The 26,463-nt window shown below is 32.1% G+C and overlaps 1 protein-coding gene across 6 annotated transcripts; it reads right to left on the bottom strand.

The window, feature by feature from the left end:
- Positions 1-4,558: 4,558 nt before the first annotated feature.
- Positions 4,559-25,720, bottom strand: LOC148604230 (glycine receptor subunit alpha-2-like). Of its 6 annotated transcripts, XM_088548338.1 has the most exons (10): positions 22,723-23,360; positions 15,901-16,002; positions 13,333-13,482; positions 11,293-11,357; positions 10,802-10,869; positions 9,871-10,097; positions 9,035-9,117; positions 8,574-8,705; positions 6,472-6,851; positions 4,559-5,319 (listed from the first exon to the last, which is right to left on the bottom strand). In XM_088548338.1, exons 3-10 carry the CDS (start codon positions 13,464-13,466, stop codon positions 5,122-5,124), a joined length of 1,287 nt encoding a protein of 428 aa, XP_088404464.1. In that variant the 5' UTR covers positions 13,467-13,482; positions 15,901-16,002; positions 22,723-23,360; the 3' UTR covers positions 4,559-5,121. The 6 variants fall into 6 exon arrangements, with proteins under 6 accessions (XP_088404464.1, XP_088404463.1, XP_088404466.1 ...); XM_088548337.1 differs by lacking the exons at positions 15,901-16,002; positions 22,723-23,360 and adding an exon at positions 25,670-25,720; XM_088548340.1 differs by lacking the exons at positions 15,901-16,002; positions 22,723-23,360 and adding an exon at positions 25,670-25,720 and having other exon boundaries at positions 13,360-13,482.
- Positions 25,721-26,463: the final 743 nt, after the last annotated feature.

The following is a 26,463-nucleotide window of genomic DNA, read 5'->3' as shown; positions in this document are numbered from 1 at the left end:
TTTGACACATATTGTCCAATTTAATGCATAATATGAATCATTTTCAAAAATACTTTTATAGTAGAGCATTGAAACGAATGTAAAATATATATTTTAAGCTCGTTTGCAGATTTTTTTTTTATATATTTATCGTTGTCTGTGGTTTAATCATGTCATTCTTACAGAAGCCCATTAGCGTCACTGTTTTATCATTATTTTTTTTCAAATGGTTGATTTTAATGTTGGAATTACCAACTCTAAAGTAAACAAAACAAACTATACAAAAATTGACAATTCTAACACTGAATTCGATAATTCCAACATTAAAGTTGATTAATTAAACTTTAAAGTTGGTTATTCCAATATTAAAGTTGGCAACTTTAAAATTCAGCAAATTATACAAGAAAAAGAAAAGTTGGAACTTCCAACTTAAAAGTTGGCTTTTTCATCGTTAAAGTTGGACATTCCGACTTTAAACTTTGAAATTGTAACTTTAAAGTCGACAAATGAAAAAAAAAAAGAATAAAAAACAGTGACTCTAATGGGCTTCCATACATTTTACAAAAGAAATATTTTGAGTGATAAAATTTTAAGCGACATTTTAAACATCCGACAATGTTTATATAATTACTGTACGTACATGTACACCCAGCAATGATTTACGTTCCTGCCGTTTGTTTCGTTCATGAGAGATACCTATAATAATTCTCCTTTAAACGATTTCTGATCAGTTAGTCATTTTAACTAACATGCCAACAAAAAGGTTGCACGTTGAATATCAAAACTGTACAATGTACATGTTCGTTTAGTTTAAATCTCTCCTATCTGATTAAAGAAATCTTTATTCTATTTGTTTTTTAACATGGTGACACATTAATTGATTTCAGTGTATGTGGATGTATTCATCTTGTGGATGCATATTCCCTGAAACCGCTTTGGAGATTGTTGCCATATTCAGTACGACATTACTGCACCATTGATTTTATTCAGTGCATTTTGTATGAGATATGGAAATTGAGGACATTAGCGACGCGAGACATACTAATGTATACGGCTTAAGCTGTTTGCGATTTGGAACTTGAGGACATTAGCGACGCGAGACATACAAATGTATACGGCTTAAGCTGTTTGCGATATGGAACTTGAGGACATTAGCGACGCGAGACATACAAATGTATACGGCTAAGGCTGTTTGAGATATGGAACTTGAGGACCTTAGCGACGCGAGACATACAAATGTATACGGCTAAAGCTGTTCACACCAAGAGTTTGAGGTATAAAGTGTGTAATGATTGCCTACTAAACGAAAAAAGTCAATACAATCAAATACAAATACAGTTAAACAAGAAAAATAGGGGAAAAAGCTGTTTCAATAAGACCAAGCTCAATGCTTACTACCTTTTTTGTGACTTTTTCCCCGCTATTCCACTACAAAAACTACTTGTTTTACAGTTTTGTATTACAAAAATAAACAAAAATCTAAAAATATTTGTAATTATTTGCTAGGAATTATTAATAAATCCTTTTTTTTCATTAGTCACACTCGTTTCAATCTTCACGGTGCCATAAAAGTATAACAAACTGATTACCCGTGTATTTGTACATGTAGCCAGAGGAGGAAACTAGAAATATGTGTTATAGACTGCACTTCAAAAAAGAGTATCCTTCTTTAATGTGTTAGGTCAGTGTGGTTGCGCTGCGCTATACTTATTAATACTTAACATTTTTACCATAAGAATTATTTTCATATGAATTACCTTTCAATTTAAGAATAATAATTTAAATACGATGATCTGTATTCCTATGAATTATTGTTCTGCCCTACACAAGTCAGTGTGGTTGTTCCGCTATACTTTCTGTTCATTAAAACCAGGGAATTTCATTTATATGCTATTGACCATTAAACTTTCGTTGAATTAGATCAATGTGGATGTTCAACGCTATATCTATTCTTTCCCGCATTTCAGAGGCAATCATTAGTTGAGGGAAAACATTTATCTATTCATTATAACATAACTAAGTTAATGATATACTAAAGAGCAACATACAATGTATAACACTGCATATCGAAATTAATGTTTGTATATATCCCTGTTTGAACTGGCTTACTTGCAACTGCTTTGTGATAACCAGCGGACAGAATGCGTACCTTTTAACTTTCCGTCACTGTATACATAGCATTGAAATCTATCCTTAGAAATGTTTTACTTATCAATAATGAACATGTACATTTTAATTCTGCACAAATCGTTCCAGAATCTTACTGTTCCTCGATATGACCGTAAATAAAATGTATACGGAAAGGCGGAAAAATATCATGAAGGTTTTCTGTCTGCTTAAGACAGGTTAAACAATTGTAACCATTTTAAAGATTAAAACTGAAGCTAGAGGGGAATGTTTTCAGTTGGAAATAAACACTTGTGTTGTTACTATTAAATACATTAAGGGATAATCTCCCCTCAATTTTGAAAAGAAAACAATCACTTTCGTCGCTGTTTTATATATCTATAGGTCTTTATTGCAGGTAAGTGTATGTAAAAGCACAAAAATGAAGATACAGAAATACAAAAGAAGTCGTTAAACAGAAAGTTGATGTCGCTTCGGTCTGAAATCGAACCCCACAAAGCTTTTGTCAATATATTATAAGGCAGTTATAAATACATGTACAAGTATTACAAAGAAAGCTTAAAGGAAAAAAAACAAAAACAAAGAACAAATGGACGGACGGACGGACGCCACAATCACCAAATACCTGCTATTAAGTAGGGAAATTAATATTTACGGCGTAGTTAAAACACAAGAAAATCTAGTTTGTCATCGGCTATCACAAACATTTCTGCGCTACTACCTCAGATAGCTTATGTACATTAAAAGTGGAAACGCAAGGGGTAAGTTTTTTAATTTTTTGTTTGGTTTTGTTTGTGTTCAGTAGTTTGTTACACATGTAGAGCAACCCTTCCCGAAGTTTTAAAAGATAACCGACGGAAGCCATGGCTTAATGGCAATTTTTTCAGAGGTACATGTATTACATTAAGTCTTTATGTAATTGAGGAGCAAGTACTTTTTAAGACATACATTGTGTCAGTTAAATAACATTCAATCAATCAATGAGATGTTAAGTAAGCGTACTGCGTCCATCAAATCTGAAGTCCTCTTTGGGAAAAACAACCACAGTGGTTACGGATGTACTACATGTACACGTAGTCTACATTTAAAATTGTAATCGATGCAGTATTTTGAACATATGTTTAAACAGGATTAAAACACAAAACAAGACAAAATGACTATAAATAAGATAAACACATATTTCCCGAACAAATAACAAAAGGGAATTAGAAAAGCAGCAGCCTATCTTCGATATGAATGCAGGACTTAAGAAACAATATCTACTGTTTTGTATCTGTAAAAGCATTAAGTTAACTTATCACATACTAATGATAAATTATATTCCGATCGGTACTTATTCAAAACCACGGAAAAAACACTTCCTAGGTCAGCGTCAGTAGATTGATTGATTGATTGATTGGATAGTGTTTAACTCCCAAGCAGCAATATTTTTTATATATCCGGGCGATAACATGAAAAGATGATAAAATTAAAAATTGGATGGGACAAAAGGATAAAAGGGTCAACAAATTTTGATTTCCACTGGAAATAGAGAGAGGGGGTTGGGTTGGGCAATATAACCTCCTTCGGCGGTGCGCAAAGATTCTCACTACTGTCGAATACCACAGCAGCTTTCTTTAAACGTGTGATGAACGTGGCAACTCGTTGCACCACTATGGTTTGCGGTCAGGTTTTCCGTATTTTGGCCAGACGACCCCGACATGTAGCATGCCAAGGGTACACCATTCCACCACCTGGGACACATAATCAAGTTGCTATGTTGGCAGAGTACCCTAGACCGGCCAGGGTTCTGAGTACTATTTGGTCGCTTTTTACGACATGCTTAGCGCTGATGTGGGCCTATTCTTTTGATACTCGGACCCGTACGGGCCTAAATAATTAGTTGAATCAAACTATTACATAAAAGTTGAAAATGATAACACTTTTCGTTGCGGTATCTCACTAATGCACCCTTTTATTTCGTTCATTGTTTTTCGGGAGCACTGAAACAGCGTTGCGTTAGCAGACAATTTGACTGTCTACGACACAAGTCAATGACCTTGACCTTTATACATAACTTGGTTTTATTACCTTTGTTCGTGCTTAAATGAGATCCTGTCTGCAATTTGTGCAATACATGATTGACTGAAGGATTTTTAATGTCCTTGATTATCCTTTGAGGACGCACAAGGATGGTGTAAAGACAAGGTGTAGTAAGTGAAATTAGTTGTCATGTGACCATTTTCATTTGCGTAGTATTATTACATGATCCAACAAAAGATGTAATTGAGGGACGTTTCTGGTGCGATATGTATTTTCGCTCAACAATCTACACATCGGAACTACGCTGCGTTTGAAAACACTTTTTACAATTGACCAAGCAAAAAACGTTTTGTATTCCATGCAATAGCATAATACTGCTTACTAGTAATCACGATAATTGAACTGAATGTGGGTTAATAGACGTAGTTAATAGTGACCACTGTAATTCTTTATATTAAATAAAATGATGATAGACAAACTGTGCACCATTGCACCACGGCATAGTAATTTGTACATTGATGTAAAATCGAGTTCACGTTTGGTTTTATGGAGTGTTTTCACATAGGTGTAAAAATCTGGCAAGAAAGACGTAATGATTATAGCACCATACAATGCACCTCGAATAACGTGATATCAAGCAGCGTGGTATGTTAATATATTGGTATAGAGCATGCCGTTATAGCTTTTCAAAAGAAAAATCATCTCTAGTTCTCGAATTTTTGTGTAAACTTCAATTCACCTCTTAAGTTCTATCTCGTATTTAACAGCGTATAATAAATAGAAATTAAACTATTTGTGTAGGAGATATTAAATAGCTGAGTGCTACTCAGTTTGCGATTATAAACTTTGCGGTTGTGTTTTATATGATGTTGCATGCCTGCTCGTTGTGTATGGACGGAACCATTTTATATAGTCGATTCACGTAACTATACCGATAGTTTCCAACGTTGGTGGAAAAGCACGTCTAAAAAAAAATCTTTTCAAATTCTTCTTTCAGCTTGATTTGCTCCGAACTGGTTCCCATAACATGTAAAATAACCAGTACACCAGGTTGAAAGCGATGAAAGACAGAGGGAAAAGAATACGTGCTCCTTTATCAACAAGCCTGGCTTTTTCTCGATCTGACGCTGTTTTAATACAACAGCAGAGTTTATCTTGTTCTGGAGTCGACGTCGTCATCTCAGAATCTTGCTAAAATATATAAAAAAAAAATGCTAATTAAGAATATACATAATATGACTGCACATACTGTCCTATGCATGTAAATAAAAAAAAAACAACGCGACTTCTTGTGTATATAAATAATTGCTACATGTAAGTCATTGTAGCTATTATTTGCATATCCTATGAAATTGTCGCCCAAAAGAGCACTCGAATTTTTGTACATATTTGAATATCTAAATTGAATATAAAACACAAAATATGGAACCCTGTTTGTTTGAATCGTATATAATTCCTCGCCCTTTGGTCATGCCTGTTTAGAATATTACATGTAAACCGTCAGAAGTAAATTACATTATACAATAGTTGAAAAAGAATGAATTTACACAAAACCTGGTTTATCTCACCTTTATCTCACCATTTCACTTTAAAATGCTTGCACCAGGAAGGGAATGCGAGGGTAATTATTTTTCCCTGTTTATGATTCATAACTATTGAAATACATGCATCTCTATTCCCGAATTGTAATGTAATGACCTACATGTACCATCGTTCGATTTTCATACAATTAGTAGAAGCCAACAGAAAGAATAATTCAGAAAAAAGTATATTGATTAAAACTTGGTTCTCGTGGTAAGTAACACTACCTTATATACACTGAATATTACATGTCAAAATCTGTATCACATGTGGTGTCAATCCGAGACTCTTGTATCAACCCGAGGGCCACAGGCCCGTGGTGTGATATAGGTTGAGGGTTGATATGGCATGTGATACAGATTTTAACATGTCATGTTCATTATATCATATATTTTAACTATATTTTTAAGTATGGTTCGTGAAGAAGTTTGGTATAGGGTATGCCATATAGCTCTAGGGGTGTGATATAGGGTATTCGATACAGGGTATACGATATAGGGTTTGAACAAACACTTATAATGCATATACAAAAAGGTATCTTTTTATCTAAATATATGTATATGTATTAATCAATTAACTAGAACATTCTCATCGCATGATATTGACTTTTGAGTTAGCAAAATACCATATCTTGACAGAGAATGAATGAAGTCTATATCAACATGTACATGGAAAATAACCTTCATTTGAAAGCCAATTTTGTTTACATGAAAACATACATGTAATTCATGATTGTAAACTACTGAAGTCAAGTTAAATTACCCTATGTGTATTATTGTTTCCATTTTTTCCGTCTGTCTGGTAAACTTCTTGTCGACGTTTTTGTACTCTAGCCAATACATTCACCCATGCAAATTCAATTAGGGCAGCAAATACAAAAAATAAACATACGGCCATCCATACATCAATGGCTTTTATGTACGAAACTTTAGGTAGATTTGCACGTGCCCCGGAACTTTGCGTTGTCATGGTAAGTACGGTTAGTAGCCCGAGGGAAATTCTTGCTGGTGTTGAGTCTATATTAAGCCAAAACGAAACCCACGACAGGCAAACAATTAGTGCACTTGGAAGAAATATTTGTGTGATGTGATAGCCATAATTCCTGATTAAATGGATCTTCATTTCTATACAAGTGTAATTTACTGAAAAGAAAAATGAAATAGAACCGTATGTTGGAAATGCAATGTAACATAACATGGAGTTGGTTCTTGTGAAAATGAGGTAATTAGAATTGATATTACAGTAAACTGCGAATGAATTGTTGCTCATTAAATTAACACTTACTTTTACGGAATCTAATGGATTCTTAAAATTGTATTTGTGGTGGTAATGAATCCATTTTTTACTATATTGTAATAGATAAAGAGAACTCCGAAATGAAACAATATTTACTCTAAATTTGCCGATCATTGACACCGATCTTCACGCGTTTGGTTCAGATCAGCTTAATACATGTAATTAGCAAAATATTAACATTTTTATGACGGCACAGGAATTTATTCTAAAGAACAAAAGATTAAAAAACCCCACTTTTTTCATATTTTACTGTTTTCATATTCATTATTCTTAATTATATATATATATATATATATATATATATATATATATGGAAGGGTCTGAAGAATTCCCAATGATATTAGAAATGTCAAATTTGCGAATTAAATTTTTGGTCGTTCTCTCCGCCGGACTCGAACTCGTACCGCTTTGACAAATATGGCAACATCGCTTGTACAACGTCCAGCGCCTTAGACCACTCGGCCAGCTAGGGGTTATAAAATATAGCTTTCGCTGGCCGGGTCTTTCCTCGTAGGACTAATCTAGGATAGAGGATCAAATTAACGATACATGCCACAACAAATCCATATTATACAAAAGTATCAGAAACTCTATTCGCTACACTGCTGCGTCGGATCAAATTGATACAGGGAAGATAATGAAACTTAGAAGTGCCTTTTATGTACAATACTTGAAAGTAAACTCGTGTGTTAAATTTAGCTTTTAATTAATTTTATGTTTTGTTTTTTTTTATTTAAGCTTGTTTGGTTTAAGAATTACATTGAAAATATGAACCATCATGATAATTATGTTACATGTGGTCTAAAGACAGATCAAAGAATATACCGTAACTGTACGAATATTTCAGACTTAAGGAAGACCTAACTGACTTTGATTGATTATTTATTTTCATCTTTACTGATGTAAAGATTCAGATTTATAAGCGGTTTATTGTTATATTCCCTTTGCTAATTGCAAACTTTACTTTTAGACCCTGAAAGTAATTACTCATTACTGACTAGTTTAAAGTAAATGATTCGAATTCTAATTTACATGTAACATTTATTTGACAGAATTCTGCACTAGCACCAACCTTATCAGAAATTTATCATTCATTACATGTTTCCATTTTAATTTCTACAGGACTTATTGCGTTACAACATCAATGAATTTGTTATTAGATAGTTTGCTTTGAGTATTGCTTGAAATACTGTCTTAGAATAATAATAATAATGAAAATAAAAAACAGAAAAAAAAACCGAATAAATGTCATTATTCTGAATATCTAGTTCTGTAAAGTACACCATATGATTCAGGGGGAGCTAAATGGTAGGAAAGTAACAAAATTGAAATGTACTTTAAGGGTGCGAAATACTATGGGTAAAAAAAAAAGGTTCTGCAAAATGGCGAATAAGGGGTTTGTGGCACGTATATTAAATCCTGCGAGTTCGTTATATCAGAATGGAACAAATGAAAAGTCGGACAAAGATTCGATAAGACATTGCAGCTAAAAAGGTGGTACCTGTATGGACATTGGTTACTTCGGATGTGTTTTTTGGTTTCACTTATCTCATATTATAAGTACTAACTTCCAGAATATTCCTTATCGCAGACGAATGATTCGATTTTCCCAAGCTCGAACTGAGGAAGCGTCAGTGAGTCTGGTCGTACCACTGGTATATCATTCCACCTCAACAACAGATTCTCTGTACTTTGACCATCTTAAATGAAGCAGAATACAAAGACAATGATAAAAAAGGATAAAAGAATCATAGATTGAATCTCTTTAAAACAACCAACTTGAAGCATGAAATAAATATTGATAAATCAACAGTGTAAAACTACAATGTTATTTGAGGTATTTTAGCCATACTGAAAGACAGCTTTGTTGTGTTGTAAAGGCAAGTCGTTCAAAAACAAAGATCTGTAAAAAATAGTATGTTTTTTAACTTATAAAATGATCGATTCCAATTGATCCAGAACAAAAAGAATGAAACGAGATTAGCTGCACAGTAGGTAAATCTATTGTTGGTTTAAGAAGACAACTTACAACTTTCCATTGTGAGGCCACATATCTGATAGTCCATTGGATACTTGTATAGATTCATATCACAAGAAAATGTTCCGGAAATTCTACAAAACAATACGTAGGAAACTTGTATCATGAATGTAATGGAAGACAAGTTTCATTGAAACAATCTCGTAAATGTAATCAGTATCAATATAAATAAGGATTAGTGTGCTACCAGAGTTTGTTTTGTATTTTGTAAAATGCAAGGGATTACTTCACACTGAGTGAAAAATGTTAATCTTGAACCTATTATGCATTGCCTCCCTTTAAACCATGCTTTATCGATAGGTTTATATCTTCAATTTGTTAAATAGAACCTTCATTGATATAAATGACGAATTACCTTGCTCTTTTATCTATATTATCACTGTGTAATACTGCTAGAGTCGTCGTTTTTTTTTTTATATTATTTCCCCATATTTTTGCTATTATTATAGATTCATATATGGGCTAATCCATATTAACCCTGATATTATCACAAAACCCAGGGAAATACATGTAATAACTAAATTGATGCACTGATAGTATCAAAGTGGTACTGAATTTTGTCTATGACACGTCTCACTTTTTTTTGATCGCCGGGCGACAAACAATTCATGCGGTATTTACATTTTACATGACAGCAATTAACTCTACTGTCAACACTTGAGTGCTTGATTATATTGGATAGAGACTACTGAACCAGTAAATTGCACGGGGAAGCGCAAAATAGTTACAAGAGAGACCAAGCATCTTAAATATACATGCAGTTTTGGTCATTTAATTTTGGTGTACGTGTATATGAACATGTATTTTTCTCGTATATCTATATTTACCTAACACTGTAGAACACCAGCCCATTGCTATAAATATGCATTAGTTTGTTAGGAATAGTAATATCATGAAAGATGGCCTTCTTTTCGTTTAGGATGTAAAGATCAGGAACCCATATGCCTTCCATCAACTTCGTGTCTAACTCAAGAGAGCGGTTACCTGGTAGTGGATTGAATGACAACCTTGGGTCAGTCCACCGCTGTCGTAAGAACATCGACATGGAATAATCCTACGCGTGAAAAATTCGAACATAAGTCTATAACATTTTGTCAACGGCTCAAAGACATACTTTGTAAATTTAAGAGTTTTGACTTAATTGGCACTAGAAAATAAGCCATGCATTATTTGCAGTTATTTTAATTTGCAATTGGTTCTTGGTAAAACAGACTGTGCATCCATTTTGATAGTAACAATGAATTTGTTTTGTTATTCATATTTGTTCTGATTTAATGTATATGTTGCATATTTCAAAAAGTAATATCTTGATCGTAGTATTAAGCGTGTACTAATTGCTGTAAGTGCAAAATTGCTAAAATAAAAAAAATAACAGAAAAATCTAGTTATACTATCAGTACATACGGACAAAAACAGAAACACAACAAGTACAGACGGTAAAGTAATTTGATCTATTTTACATATTAAAAGCAATACAATGTATGTTTCTTCTGCATTATGCCAAGCAAGATAGTTAAATAGTTATTTTTTTTACAATGAAAGGGAAAAATTTGCATATAACAATTAAGAGATAAATAATAGGGCTAAAAGCATGGGCGTGATTGAGTGACGGGGGGATAAAGGAGAGGAAATGTAAGCAGCTAACATTCAAGTGTGATTAAAACAGAGATACAGTGATCGATCCAGGACCTAACGAATTTGCACCTACAAATGAAACTATCTACAAAGCGGAATACTGTACGGGCATTGCAACTTTACCATAGTAGAATCGCTAATTGATGCCATATCTGAGATGTATATTTGTACTTCGCTTGTAATGGGCCCATCTGTAACCAAATAAACGTACAAATATATTAATCGACAGAAAAAAATTATATATATGACATTCAGCACGCAAAAACAAACAACGCCATTCTAACGAAATAAATGTTAAAATGTTATCTGTGCAAGTAGAACTCACCCATCTGCCATCGTCGAATGAAGATATAGTTTGTATGTATATCTGAACAGCTGAGATAACTGGTACATCTACATATACAATATCAAGTTTAAAGGAGAGCCACACACATGATTCATACTTCATTATGGTATACTGTCCCTTATGTTACCAAATTAATAGTTTTGAAACACTTACTCCGGTCATATATTCACATCTGAATAATTGCATTTAGACCTTACTTTTTTTATGGAGACAGACATGTTGCAACGGTCTTATTATATTAGATACATATTACTGACTTATTTCATACCTGAATTGAAATTAGGTGAGATTCTTGCATCATAGCCAACCAATAAATCGTTTAATATTTCTACTCTGAAAAAAAAAACCCAACATTATTTGTTTCTATTTACTTAAATACATACGAATTGTTTAGTCGAGCACATAAATATAGATACGTTTCACTGTTATCATAAGTGATGTATTGTCACTTTGGTCATAAAAAATATATCCATGTCAAAAGCACTATCATAGATAATCACAAATATTGTTCATAGTACAAGAAAAGTTAATCGTAAGACCACGAAATTAAGTAAGTATTTAAAAATGTAAAATGTTAATCTCGATAATAAGCATATAGTATATTTCGATTTCCATATATTGTTTTAATTCAATTATATTTAGATATACTTAATAACTACCTAACTATATTCTATATTATTTCACATTGGCGTTGCTTAAAACATGTCGGCACTAAAAACGTAAAATACTAATAACAAAAACTTTAAAAAGAACACACACACACACACACACACACATACACACACACACACAATAAAATAAATATAAAAGATAGCAGTGCCGTTGACAGAAAGTTAAAATCAAAGTATATAAAATTACTGGAACCCTAATATCGACATTCACCAGGCAGATCCTATGATATGGGTGGCACATGGTCAATTTTATCCCACCGATTTTTTTTGTTCCAATGTAGTGTATACAATACACGAATTTCAAATCGTATAACGTTTGTTTGAATTGACAATGTATGACTCAGAAAATTAATTGAAAGTTCCCTAACAATGCGACAAAATTTTGCTTAATCTAAAGAGTTATCTCCCTTTCTTCAATATATGTTAATGCTTTCAATGTAGTTTATTTTTCTTTAATCGTTGAAGTCAATGAGTTTTTGCATTGACTCTCTCTTAAAACTTTCGGCATTACAGAATGTAGAGAGATGAACCACTTAACAACATTTTTGTGCACATAAAATCTTTCGTTCTCTTTCAAATATTCAAAATATCCTCGAAACGTGTTCACATATTTTGTACTGATAACTACGTCAGCGTTTGCTGGAATATTTCGTCTCTTTTTCATGATCGTAATTTTCTCCAACATGGAATTCTGACATATAACTTTGTGGTTTCTTATATAAAATCGTTTCAAATGGTTGGTACAATAAAACGGAGAGTTTAAACAATAAAATGATACAATTGCATTCCATTCCATGTCTGTAAAAGTCCATTATGAAAGTATTTGATTTGGACGGGAAAGTGTTACATTGTATTTGATTTGGACGTTATTTCATGTAAAGATGTTACGTAAAACATTTGGTTAGATTTATCGTAATTAATAAAGACTTTCACCAACCACATAAAAAAATCAGCACCGGTTTTGAGTTTATGTTATATATATTTTAAAATAAATGATATCCTGTACAGTATAAATGTGTGGTAATAATCAAACTTATGTGCATAATTTACACCACAGTACAGTACAAAAAAACAATAACCATTACGTTCTACTACCACTATATAAAACCAACATAAATTTGCACACGTTGTTGTTGCCAGGTAAAACTAAACTCATACATGGGAAAATTACACGGAACTACAAGTTTATAACGATTGCCCTTTCACAAATAGCTTTAACATACTTTATTTGTGACCAATCTGTCCAGTGGGGGCATAGCCTTTTGTGTCGAATTTTTTCCACTATCATTTCATGTAGTAAAAACAAATGAAAATACCCTAAAACATAAATGTTGGTATCGGACATCAACCAAAAGCGCTGACAACGCATGCGCATTTTTTGAAAGTCACCTACCAAATTTGACATAAATCCACACAATTCGAACATGATGTCGAGATAATTACAACACAATAAGGACGGACTAATAAAACAGATACTGACAAGGACAAGGCGATCCAAATATATCGCCCAATCGTTGAATGAAAGTATCATGATCTAAACAACCAAGCATTAAGACCATTAATATACTACGAATGTGCACTATACACAAATAAGCGAAAAAGAAAAAAAAAGAAAAATACGACAAAAATGTTTATACTTCTCTGTGAAAAAGTCTCTGCTGTACCTTGTTCTGTTCGGCGACACCGTCGTCGTCATCGAAACGACAGAATCAATCAAATTCATGAATAACACTAGCTTCATAACCAATGTGCCTCTTCCTATGGCATCCATCTTAAAATCCTTTTTACTACAAAAGAAACTTTGTTTTTCAAATTGGTAAATTCCTTAGGTAAATAAATTTAAAAAATCCATGGTTGACAATAAATTTTAATTGGCACGATTTTCGTTTTTTTTTCAACCATACAAGAGACCTATTGGTTATTAGCGATGTAATTGAAATGACAGTACAATATCAATACACTCAACATTTAATAGGTATATATATAAGGTATATATCGACTATATGTGCGTACATAACTATTATATTGGTGCTTGTTAAGACGAGAGATTTAAAAAAAAACCAAAATATTTGTCGAATCGATAGCAATGTATACGAGCATCCTTGTCAACATAATGATAAAAATGAAAGGTAAACTAGTGGTGTAGTTATAATGGTTTAACACAAGAATTTAATAGAAATAAGCAAATCGTCATCGCTACCTTTCTTCGATAAATGATTACAACGGATGTCTTTTACATAAATTAGGTATTAGCTACACTACTTGACAAAACCATCTTGTTTTCTGGTTAGTTGTTCATTTTACCTTGTGATATTAATAAGCGCTGCATTGAATTCAAACCAGATCGAATAAATATAAAACAAAAATTAAAAAAAAACTTAGATTTGAGTATTTTTTTTTAAATCCAATTAAAATACTGAGTATTTGAATAGACGAAGAAATTTTGAAGTGATGAGAACGAATTTAAAAGCGGTTTAAATAATGCTGCTTCAAATACTATGTAAACAAATACTTACTTTCAAACTCAAAATCTTTTTACCTGCGCACATTCTAAATTATTTTGACTCATTCTTACCAAAACAAAACACAAAAACAAAAACAAAAAAAATTATGACAAAACAAAACAAAAACAAACAGAAAAAAAAACGTTTAGTCTATGAAGCGTATAAGTTTAGTTATTGTAGAAAAGATAAAATATAGTTTGTGTGTTGGTGATATATTTACAACCTATTGATCCCCTTTGTAAAATGTATTTGCAATCGTGATTGGATAAAACTATTCGTTCAAATAACAGAAGCAGTAATTTACAAATGAAGACAATGCATAGAAAATCCATCCGCCATTGAGGACAATATATGACGACGCAGTATGCAAATGACCATAAAAGGAAAATCCATCCTTCAGTGATAATAATAATAATGCAGATTAGGTTTATTCTATTCAATAATTTAATTGACAATGACGTTGACGTTTAGATTAACATGTACCTCATGAATGAAACGACGAGCGCTAAGTGTGCACTTTCAAACAATTTGACCTGAAAAGTGTGTACATTTTAATAATTTGACGCCAAGATAAAGAGAAAGATTTTACGTAGTAACCATCATACATGCATGATTTCCCAAAAAAGTGAAGAGATATAGTTCAATACAACGAATAATTTATTCCCCCTATTATAGACGAGCAAAATCGTACAAAAATGTTATAAGCTCCCGTAACCATTATTTAGACAGTCAATAGAACTGTTTGAAGGATTCGCCTCACTCTCCAACCGAATACACTGAAAGTCATAATAACCATACACGGTCAACTTGGAGCTTATAATTTATATTAACTGTTTTTGACAATGTTATGATCCGTGCTGGTAAATGTACATGCATGTAATGGACCCATTACGCCTTTCTCTGATTAAAAATGAAATTATATGCGATTATCATTATTATCCTACGATTTGTATCATGAATTTCTCAAAGAATCATTGCGTCATACAAACATCCCCAATGAGCAAAATTATGTTGTTTAACAATGAGAAAGGGCGGTAGAATCATTTTGAATGTCTCCATTAGATAATTTTCCAAACTAATATTAATAGACCAGAAACGTGTTTTTTTAGTAATGTGTTCATTAAGTGCAAAATGTTTTATCTATTTTATACCACCGGATAATTAAAGAGAATGAATAACGTGATGACATGTAATGTAATAAATTTCGAAGTCAATGATTTTCATTGAAACGAAATATCGCTTATACTCAATACCCGACGTGAATGTATTTTCAATCAGATATTACTAAAAATTCTTTTGCCTAGATTTCAGTTAAATACTTTTTGACAACAAATTAAAACATTTCACACTTATCAAAGTTTTGTATTTGGTTTTCCTTTTTAAATACACTGGTATTTTCTTGTATTCGATTTATAATTTTAGTAAAAATGACCTACAGAAGTTTCATGGTCGTCTTCATGAACTCGTGAATCGTTATGGTGTATCCATCTGCGCCATGAAAACTGATTTGTTCAACGTGTCATAGTTTTCCTCTCCTCTTTCATCTACCCCGACTTGAATTTTCATGAGCAACTCAGCGGGTGTTCCTAGAAATGCAGAGGACGCTTACCCTACCTGTGCACCTGGTCCATGCTCCCAGTTTTTAGTGGAGTCGTAGTTGCTCATTTGCTTTTGTTACTTTGTATCTATGATTTTAGTTACTTTATGTTCTTTGCTGTATATGTCTGTTTTCCATGTCTGGTCTTTCTCCATGGATTACATTCCTTTGATTACTGCTATAACCTTGGTTCCGTTGATTACTCCCTATTCAATTAAAATATTGAGTGGCACACCATTTAGTATCACATTATGAATATTATAATATATAAATATATATAGTCATATATTATTTCGCATTGTATGGGATATAAACGTTTATAACTTCTTCCCACTTAACGGATAGTTGAAAGAGTAATCAAGGGAACCAAGGTTATAGCGGTAATCAAAAGAATGTAATCCAGGGACAAAGACCAGACATGGAAAACAGACATACACAACAAAGAACACAAAGTAACTAAAATCATACATACAAAGTAACAAAAGTAAATGAGCAACTCGGACTCCACTAAAAACTGGGAGCATGGACCAGGTGCACAGGTAGGGTAAGCGTCCTCTGCTTTTCTAGAAACACCCACCGAGTTGCTCATAAAACGTCAAGTCCGGGGTAGACAAACGAGGAAAGGAAAACTATGACCCGTTGAATAAATCAGTTTTCATGGTGCTGATGGATACACCATAACGATCCACGAGTTTATGATGACGACCATAAAACTTCTGTTGTGATGACTTCAAACTTGTATCAACATAACCGTGTTCCAGAAGCCTATTTGTTAGAGTTCTAGCGCGATACAAAAAGTCTGCGTAGTTTCGGCAAGCTCTGGCATAACGTATGAATTGTGATATGAACACTCCATACGCAGGAGCCGAAGGGATGTTGCCAAAGATGAAAGGAAAGTTGACAATTTTGAATGAAAAGTCATCACGTTGGTCGTAAAGACACGAGGTCACGCGGAGACACACTAAAATTTGATTAAGTGAAACCTTTTCATTAATATACTGTTACATTAATGCAGGTAAAACAATGAGTTAAACAAAACACAGGAAGAATAACAAATCATTCACCACTGTATTTATTTATTAGAACCAGGAAAATCCTATATACTGGTACGGCAATATTTGTTTCCGGGTGATCTCAGTATTTGCTCCGATTTCGATATTATATTTTGTTTTCATTTAAACGACAGATGTAACGGAAATGTGGATTTAACCTTTCTCAACATTATCAAATTAAAATATTATTCATTTTTATTGAAACTACAATACTTCCTGGTCACGGCTAAAACGTTAAGCCGATCAAAAGAGCAGCCAGACAAATTGAGAAAAATAATTTTATCTAGATAAACATGATTGCCTGGCTTTTCTTTTGTATTTATACTGGACAAATTGCTTCACTTTAAACTGTATGCTTCAAATCAAAACTATTTTGTAGTTGTAGTACAAAGATAACTAATATAACCTTTTGTTTAATCTTTTGAATTGTATAGAAATGAATATAATTATAAATGAAACAAGGTTTTTAAGGATGTCCGCTGCTCATGATCAGCCATTTTTTGTCAGATTTTCGGACTCCTCTGGTTATATTCCTTTCAAAGCATTTATTACCTAGTGACCCCCACCTTTCTTATATAAATTATATAATTTTACTTTCTTCCATAAATTCATTAAAAAACCTGAAAATGTTATTTGAGAAATTTTTATAAAATTCTTCTTATTTTTTCGCGGTTAATAATCGACAAAAGTATGTGTTTTCTCTTTGATATATGTAAGAATCATATTTCAGAATGTTTCAGAATAAATGGATTGTCAGTTGTAAAAGCCTTGAAATCATTTGTGACAAAGCACCCCATTCTCCCTCTAATCTGTAATGAATAATAAATGATATATGTCCTATCTATGAAATGCCTTTTATACTACTGAATATTCACTGAATGACGGTAAGGATATACTAACACAAACGTGAGAAGCTATATTACTAATATGAACATGTTTACCAATTAACTGGAAGGTCTCCAGGAAAATGTGAACATTCTATGGCTCTTAAGAGATGGTAGTTTAAACATAATTGAATATGTACATGCACTGTTTGATATCAGTTGGACTACTAGTATTAACTTTCCGTATATTGCCTGAATGGCATAGCTGAACTCATCCGTTTTTTTGCTATAAAACACTTATAAAACGAACCGTTAAAGTGTCTGGACAGGCTATATTGATAAACCTCTCACATAAAGAACATTCACGAACTGCAGTAACTGATTACAAAATCACAATTCTCACCAGTTTTAACCTTTATTGCGAGTCTGATACCTAGAAACTTCATGTATGAACCATACTAAGTTTCCTCATCAATTTGGCTACTTTTGTAGTATCAACATTTATTGTTCTTAATTTTATTAGTGCTCTTTTTCAACAGAAGTAATCGGCAAACCCATTGGTAATAGGAATAGTGCATGCAACATTACCTTTGACAAGCAATGATACAAACGTTTGCATAATTCATGCCTTAATATCACTAGAAAAGAAAACACCTTTGATGAATAATTGAAAACTGTACATTTTACAGTGTCGTAAGGCAAGGTTCTCTTTGAACATCTAAAGTAATAAAGCAAAGAGAACTTTATCGCTGATATACAAGATAAACGTAATTGCATATTCATTATCGGGATATTGGTTTTGAAAAAAAAATTTTCCATGGAATCATAGTTTAGCAACTTAAACAAACATTTTAAATTTAAATAAAGTGTCTTTTTCTGTAAAATAGGGATGTCCCCTCTAATTTGAATGAACAGTGAAAGCAATGGTGATGCAGTAAAAGATGAGATTGTTGCCAAATACGGTGACTATGATAAAAACGTATAAATTGAGTAATTCGTCATCTGATTATGTATAAGCAATCATTAGTATAATTGCAAAATTTGCTTTACTTATTTTACATAAAATCGAAATATCAAATCAAATTGAGAAGATATAACGCATCACTTTACAAATTGTGAACTATTAGATAGTTCCGTCATTTTTTTTTCAAATTTGTAGTATACATGTATACAATTCACCTCAATTTTATAGAATAACTCTCATTCATTGTTACATACGGTGCATTTCCTTATGCAATTTAATTTTGTTCTGGCATTGTTTGAATTTTAATTTTTTTTCTCGTCTTCTTCAATTAAGTATGTTCATGAAACCATTGCAATACAACACTAAAGCATCAGGTCTAAAAGGATATTAAACAACTTATATACATGGATGTATTTCACAATAATATTCAGGGATATTAGTACGCATTGACAGGAAACAAATTATTGACTACTGCATAATTTATTGATTCAAAAGTGTTCATATGAGTTTTAAACAAATTATTTAGTATTGCCCAAGCCCGCACATACACAATTTATGTGTTTATAAGGCGGTTATTCCAAACTGTTCAGGCAGTGATCCTTTTGATGTTAATCAAAGGTACAAAATGTATTTAAACAATCATTGGCTTCCGATGATGCCATTAACCGTTGTTTTTACACTTATTCAATGAGGTTTTAGTTTTACATGTATTCCACGTTGCTTTCCGTAAATTTGTTGTTGATTTGAAACAATACAATCGAATGAAAACCGATTCAATATTTAAAACACCATAAACATCGGCAAGAATACCAAAGGGTTAAAAATGTCAGATACACCAATACACCAAAATCAAAATACATGAACTGCAAATGAAAACAGGAAACAAAGACAATTAATATACACAATGTAGCAAAACGAATACATATAAGACTGGAGATCAGGTATTACACAATAAGCAAAAAAAAAAAGAAAAAAAAAAAAAAAAAGACTTAAATACTAGTAATATGAATTTCCATTCACATCTTAAAATATCGTTATTTATCCTATGTTACCTTACTCAAACCGGTCAGTTTCAAATGGAGCGTTTAAATTTATAATTAAAATCCATATAAGATGTTGCAATCTTTCATCATGCAGTTATCTTCAATTTCAATCTATGATGAATTTTTCCACAACACTTATCAATTTTTGATTAAATTATTATCCGTTTATTATCAAACGTTATTTTTCTTTTATATATGGTAAACCAATATATCGGAGACTTTTTAAGGTTAATCGACCCCTATCTCGAAAATATTAATTATTATTCTTTTAATTATGTAAGATATATAAAATGAAATTTAAGGTTTAGTCAATCATTCGCGACGAAACGAAGAACCTGCGTAGCAGAAACTGCAATGTTGAAAGTTAAAATATAATAGTATAATATATCCTTAGCTTTGATCTAGATATGCCGAAATTGCATTCAGATATATGCATGACTGAAAGAAGAACATGTCAGAATGACTGAAAACCACAACATGTCAGAATGACTGAAATATTAATATGTCGGAATGACTGCAACAACAACATGTCAGAATGCAGTTTTTACTAAGGTGATAATAGAGTTTATGGATTATGGCCTATAATGTTGTGATGTATTGTTAACATGGTATAAAGCTTAAGATAATGTTATAATTGAAGATAAAATTGATTAAACGACAAAACAACAGCATCCATACATAGATCTACTGCAGGTACACAATCATAATTGCACTCTCAGGAATAAGTAATATATTTATTGTGTTAATGCTTTTGTAATGGATTATACATTTCAACCGGAGGAAACGGAACGATCTAACGATAGTCAGTATATGGACAAAACAATACCGGGTTTACAAACAATACAACAGAGAAAAGTAAAGTTACACAACACAACGGAGACATTTTAAGTGTACACAATCCGGCCGTGAACTCATGTACTCCGGTGAGTAATTCTTTTAGCAAGAAGATTGCTATTTTGATCGTTGTACTTCATGCCGAGAGTAAGAACATTTATGACAGATGGAAGTCGTGTGTATGCTGGAATTTGGCCACCGTAGAACTTGAGAGCAGACGACTGTTGTTATTATAATGGACAACTATATCTTGTGGAGATATATATTTATAAGCACAGTAAAATGATGTACATATGTCCTTAACCCAATTCAATAACTGTTTCCCTTACTTGTTAGACATCCAAGGAAATCAAACATACTTGCCCGAATAATCATTATGCAGTTATTTCTTATTCTTTAAAAAAATAATGTATACTAATTCATGTCGGAACCTTGTTGCAAAAAGAGATGTAAAAATGATATACGTCTTCAATACATAAAAATACGTTTAGTTTAACTATAAGTTTTTGATAACAACATCCTTTAATAGTCAATACAAGAATCGAAACAACGTTAATTTTAAAGGTTAAAGTTAATGGTTGTATTATTAATTGGATCCTGTATACTAATGGCCAGAAAAAAAACATCTATATCCAGTTTGTGAATGTGAAAAGCAGGAGCTTAAAAATAGTATCGTGGCAGCTCGAATACTTGGTATATGCAATTGAGAACCACACCAGCCTAGGAAATGTTAGCTATCTTCAATGATTAAATACAAATCGAATCTTAGCTTTTTTCAAAGATAGGGATGGTCAAAATATGAAACCGGAATGAATGTTTACGAAAATGATGTAATCATGTCATCAATACAGGACAATTCGATCAAAAGACATTTCGGACCATGACAATCCAAAGTTCCTTACCAAAACCGGACATTTCAGACCCTGACAACAGGACTAACAAACATTATGGAAGGACTTATGTGTTCGAATTCATTTGTTTCTTTGGTAGCGGTTTAGGTTTCACCTTCCTTATATTATTATCAAATTAAAATGCCTGTTATAGTTTAATTATGTAAACAAAAATAAGTGTACGTATAGCGTTAGACACAAAAAATGTCGAAATGGATGTGATGATTTCCGAAATGATACTTTTCAGTCCGATCACTGAGTTCCCTATGAATCAACAGAGATAGGATATAAACAAAATGGCTAATTCATCGGATAAACTTTTTGTGATCGTAAAAAGTGAAAAAAAATCACAATAAGAACGCCTTAAGAAGGCGATGGAAATGGAAAAATATTCGTAAAATACCATGACTTCTCGTTTAATATCATCAACATCATCAGCACGTGCGAGTAGAGTTTTTACAACACTTGTTCATAATTTGCCGAAGCTAAGCCGACGTTTTGTATCTTGTTCAAAATGTGTTTTCTTTGTTAACTTTAAAAAGGCGGGTATGGTGAAACGTAACAAAATGCACCCGCGTTTAACGTAAATACAAAATAGTAAATACTTCCAGAGATTACCAACACTCCTCAACAAGCAACAAGTAAGCTCTGACATTATTTTGATTGCAGCAAAAGTATTAAAATCCACAGTAACAGATCGATTACAATTCTTCAAAATTAAACTAAAAAGTACCATAACGACACAAAGACACAAAAGTGACCAACATCATATGGCTGTGGACGTTCGCTGACATCTGCAGTGAGGTTAAACTTTAAAAGACAATAACTACCCCTTTAGTTCAAAAAATGAAATGAAATAACAAAGAAACCCTCCATTTATTCAATATAACACCAATTTCTTTTAACGAAAATATCTCAATACACAACATACAGACAAAATGAGATATCCATTAAAGAACGCTTGCAGTAACTAAACAAGTATAAACGAATGTAACAAATAATTTACAGCATACTGTAATAACGTGTGACTTAAACAGATTTATGATCATCCGTTTCAGGAGCTGAATAGTTTTGATATTAATAAAGTATGCACGTAAAAGGTTAGTTTGCCAGCTGTCAAAACGTTTACTGCAAATAATTGTATTCAATACTTCAATATCCTACGAATACACAACGTGATTTTTCTCCAATTCCAAAAAAGACATAAGTAAAAAAAAACACTTTATTTTGAGAGATGACTGATATCAAAATTGATCATGGCAAAATGTCAATTAGTAATTTTAATATGTTTTCTATAAAAAACCGTTTACCATACCTACCTTTGATCCATCCAAACACAGCTATGACAGTAAAAATAACATCAATGCATGCAGGGCATCATGCCAGGTGAATTAAATAACTTTCTTCAGAATATATTCCCAATAAGACGTTTGCCAGATTGTTTGTAATAAACGAGACTGTCTCGATGAATAATAGAAAATTATGAGCCTTTTATGGACTATTGGGAATTATTGTTCATTCGATACATGAATATATTGAATAAATGCAAACATGTACTATTGGGATAGAACCAGATTTATTCCCGTCGTTAAAGTATATATTTGGCTGTTGCAAGTAGTCGATGTTTTGCAACTTGAGTAGAATCTCTTCTGAATAGTTACGTTGCGACGTAGAAATATGATAATGTTAGACGTCCGTACGTCTGATTGATTAGAAAACATCAAATGTCTTTTGAAACAGCTATGCATTGTTTTTGTTCAAACGTGTAGTAGGAGATAAAAAAAGGTCACATGTGTCAATGCTTTGTTACATGACATGCAAAACAAGGCACAAGGAGTCTAAATGGAAAATATATTAATCGTCATAAAGTACATAACACCGTTCACAGAGGAACCATATACATACAAAATGCATATATATACGTGGGAATCGCCAATTCGTCAAATTTATTGTAGTGTCTTTAGAATGGATTAAAAGTTTAATTATTAGAGTTTCAACATATGGCATAAAAGTCATATTTATTAAAAATTTATTGGAATTTTATAATATATTTTTCAAATAAGTAAATCTAAGACAAAGTACACAGAATTCCAACAGAGTCAATTGCTGTAGTATATATAACAGCTGAAGCATGTAGAAATTGAAATAAAATAATTTGCCAAAAATGAGAGCATATAGCCAGATACATTAACATGGTAATACTTTTTATATGAAAAAAGCTGCTGATTCCACTTACTAGGAAGATCAATGCACCGAAGTCGAATCACAATCGACATAGAGTGTTATAAACATATGTATTGCATATGTGCCAATTTCGTTTTTATATTCGGAGACAAATTGTGTCTTTGATAACCACTGGGTCGATACCACTGCTAGTTAATAAAAGGTCCACGAGGTTATTCACCAACCCAGCAGGCAGATTTGTCTGACCCCGAATTATATTTATCAGAATTTATTTATCATATTTATTAAATTTTACAGTATTACAATTTTCAAAATACCAAAACACGGAAGCTTACTGCACATGGTAGAACCTCTTGATGATGATTGGGCTTCCTATTTCGATTAGTTGTTTGTTTTGAGTACTTCTTGTACACAATTAATTTTTGGATTTAGATCTTTCTATATATTTGATTCTAATGCTTCTGATGAGTGATTACTCCTTGGAACATGTATAACATATTGGGATTCGCAATTCATCTGTATTTTTGTATTTCATAACAACTGGGTTGATGACACGCTGGTGAAATAAACGTTCCGGAATGTATTCACCAACCCAGTAATCAAAATTGTGTTTCATACTTATCAAAATTTGCAGTACATGTATAACGCATTTCAAAATACCTAAAACACTGAAGCTTCTTCCTTGTATTGTATTGTACACGGTAGAACCTTGGTGATGGATTTGGATTTACATAGGTTTTGTTTTTAGACTTTATTGTTTATAACTATATTTTAGATTTAATTTTTCTATATATTTGATACTAATACTCCTGATAAGATATTACTCTTTGAAACATCTGTACAGCATATCGAAATTTGCAATATACCAAAATACTACTTTATGATTGGTATTTTTGGATTTAGTATTGTTAAGAAAAACATTACTTGACTGCGATTCAATATGAAAAGTAAAATTGTTTTTCTCAAACTTTAAATGATTAGTTTCTTGATTAAAATATGTTTGCCACGAGTCGATATTGAAAATCAAGCCACGAACAGTTATTATTTGAAAACATTTATTAATTTGGAAAAATATGATCAATATAACTACTTTCTTCTTCTGACAAGTTGGGATATGTTATTCCTTTCAATGGGATATAATTATCCGTGCATTTCAAAAGTGATTTGCTCAATTAAATATTAAAAATAAATATGTATGTAAATGAAATGATAAATTATGAACCATAATAATATATTAGTCATGGTATACATCAGAATAATATACTAGTCATATGCGTCTAAAAAGAAATCCATGGTGTTATGTGGTATAAATATTATGGTAAAGCGGTATATGTTTCGTTTGAAATGTCTGTACAATTGGGGTACAAGCTGCCCCGGTGGTGTAATATCTATTTCGCCAGATTTGTTTTGGGCATGATTACGTTCTGTAATTTTGTTTTCATCCTTATTCATTCGATGTTCACGACGAAAACTTAAGCTGAGAATGTGAATGACCTAAAAATAATTAGTAATAGTTTAAGTATTCTATGTGTGGATAGAGTGTAAACTATTCTATTTGTATTGTATTTATTACATTGTATATTTGATATACATTTCTCACATCAGAGGATTTCTATTTTAAGAAGATATCTTTTTATATTCAATGCATTAATGTTAAATTGTTTATATCGATATAACGCTCTTATTTGAAAAGAGATTCGATACTGACATATCCGCAACAAAAACACAGGTACAATGTAGGGAATGGCGGTATTTTTTGTTATATTTGTAAGAATCAGGCAAAATAGGAAAAATCAGAGACATGTATGCCAAAATCCCGACAATCTAAATACTAGTATATGCAATAAAAATGGAGACGAACTTCATGCTTTAACCTGTTGTTTTTAATTAAGTCAAATTCGAAATGCCAATGGAATTAATTTGTTGATATGCAGGTACATATGAATGTGTTGTTTGTTTAATATAACGACGGTATCACTAGGCTAGGACACACACTTAAAAAATGAAAAGAGGATAAGTGAAATACACAGGGCTATGTATGAAGCAAAATTAATAAAATAATATATACGAATGTATACTTACTGTACACCTGTATGTATGGTAAAGTATAAATTGACCTTTAATTCAATTAATAATACGGAAGAAGCCTTGAGATTTAAGACGTATTTTATTTATAAATATCTTTTTAGCTTTCCTTTGTTAACCCTTCATTTTCAGTTCCAGTCGACTAACCAGCCGTCTTACGTTTATTCTTTTCATCTCATTTAAATACATGTACATGTAAATTTAAATTTGTTAAAATGTAATCTCAAGTATGTAATCTGAGATTATGATATGTTTTGTAAATATTATGTCATTAAAGGTATAATTCTAAATCATTGCAAATAAATAATGTATGTGTACACGGTTGGTCCATTACACGATAAGTTGATACTATATATGAAATCGGTACTGATATTCATTGAAAGGATTTTATGGTAATAAAGAAATTCAAAACCAATTAATTGATTTAAAATAACAAACAGCTAACTATGTTAGAAATAACAGCTCAAAGTTATCCGTTTTCAAATATATAAGACCAATAAAACTTGCACTTGTAAGATAGTTTTCAAATGTAAGGTTGATAAAACTTTCTCCAATTTTTGACGAATTTCCATACCGCTCGACCAGGTGATTAAAAATAATTTGATTCCATAGGGGATTAAAAAGCCTCCTGCACTAGATTTATTCCATTGGTCAAATGTAAGGTAATGACCTCCCACCTGACCGCCATTCGTCAACTGTTTGAAATCGTTAGTATGCGTATAAATATAGTTCGGATGTTTTGTGATAAATTATTCCGCTCCAATCATTTCATCTTCACGTGTCAAAAAGAA

This window comes from Perna viridis, chromosome 10 (genome assembly GCF_037379345.1).
Source record: "Perna viridis isolate PV_CMFRI_1.1 ecotype Kerala chromosome 10, ASM3737934v1, whole genome shotgun sequence".
Lineage (NCBI taxonomy): Eukaryota > Metazoa > Mollusca > Bivalvia > Mytilida > Mytilidae > Perna > Perna viridis.
The sequence above is the reverse complement of the archived record's forward strand: the minus strand, read 5'-3'. Positions and strand labels throughout refer to the sequence as shown.

Coding starts and splice junctions, on each gene's coding strand:
- LOC148604230 (XM_088548335.1), bottom strand. Junction 11,358..13,332: donor AGAGACTTTTTCACAGAGAA/GTATAAACATTT, acceptor TTTTTTTTTCAG/AGTAGAAATATTAAACGATT. Junction 5,320..6,471: donor GAAACAATAATACACATAGG/GTAATTTAACTT, acceptor TATATATTTTAG/CAAGATTCTGAGATGACGAC.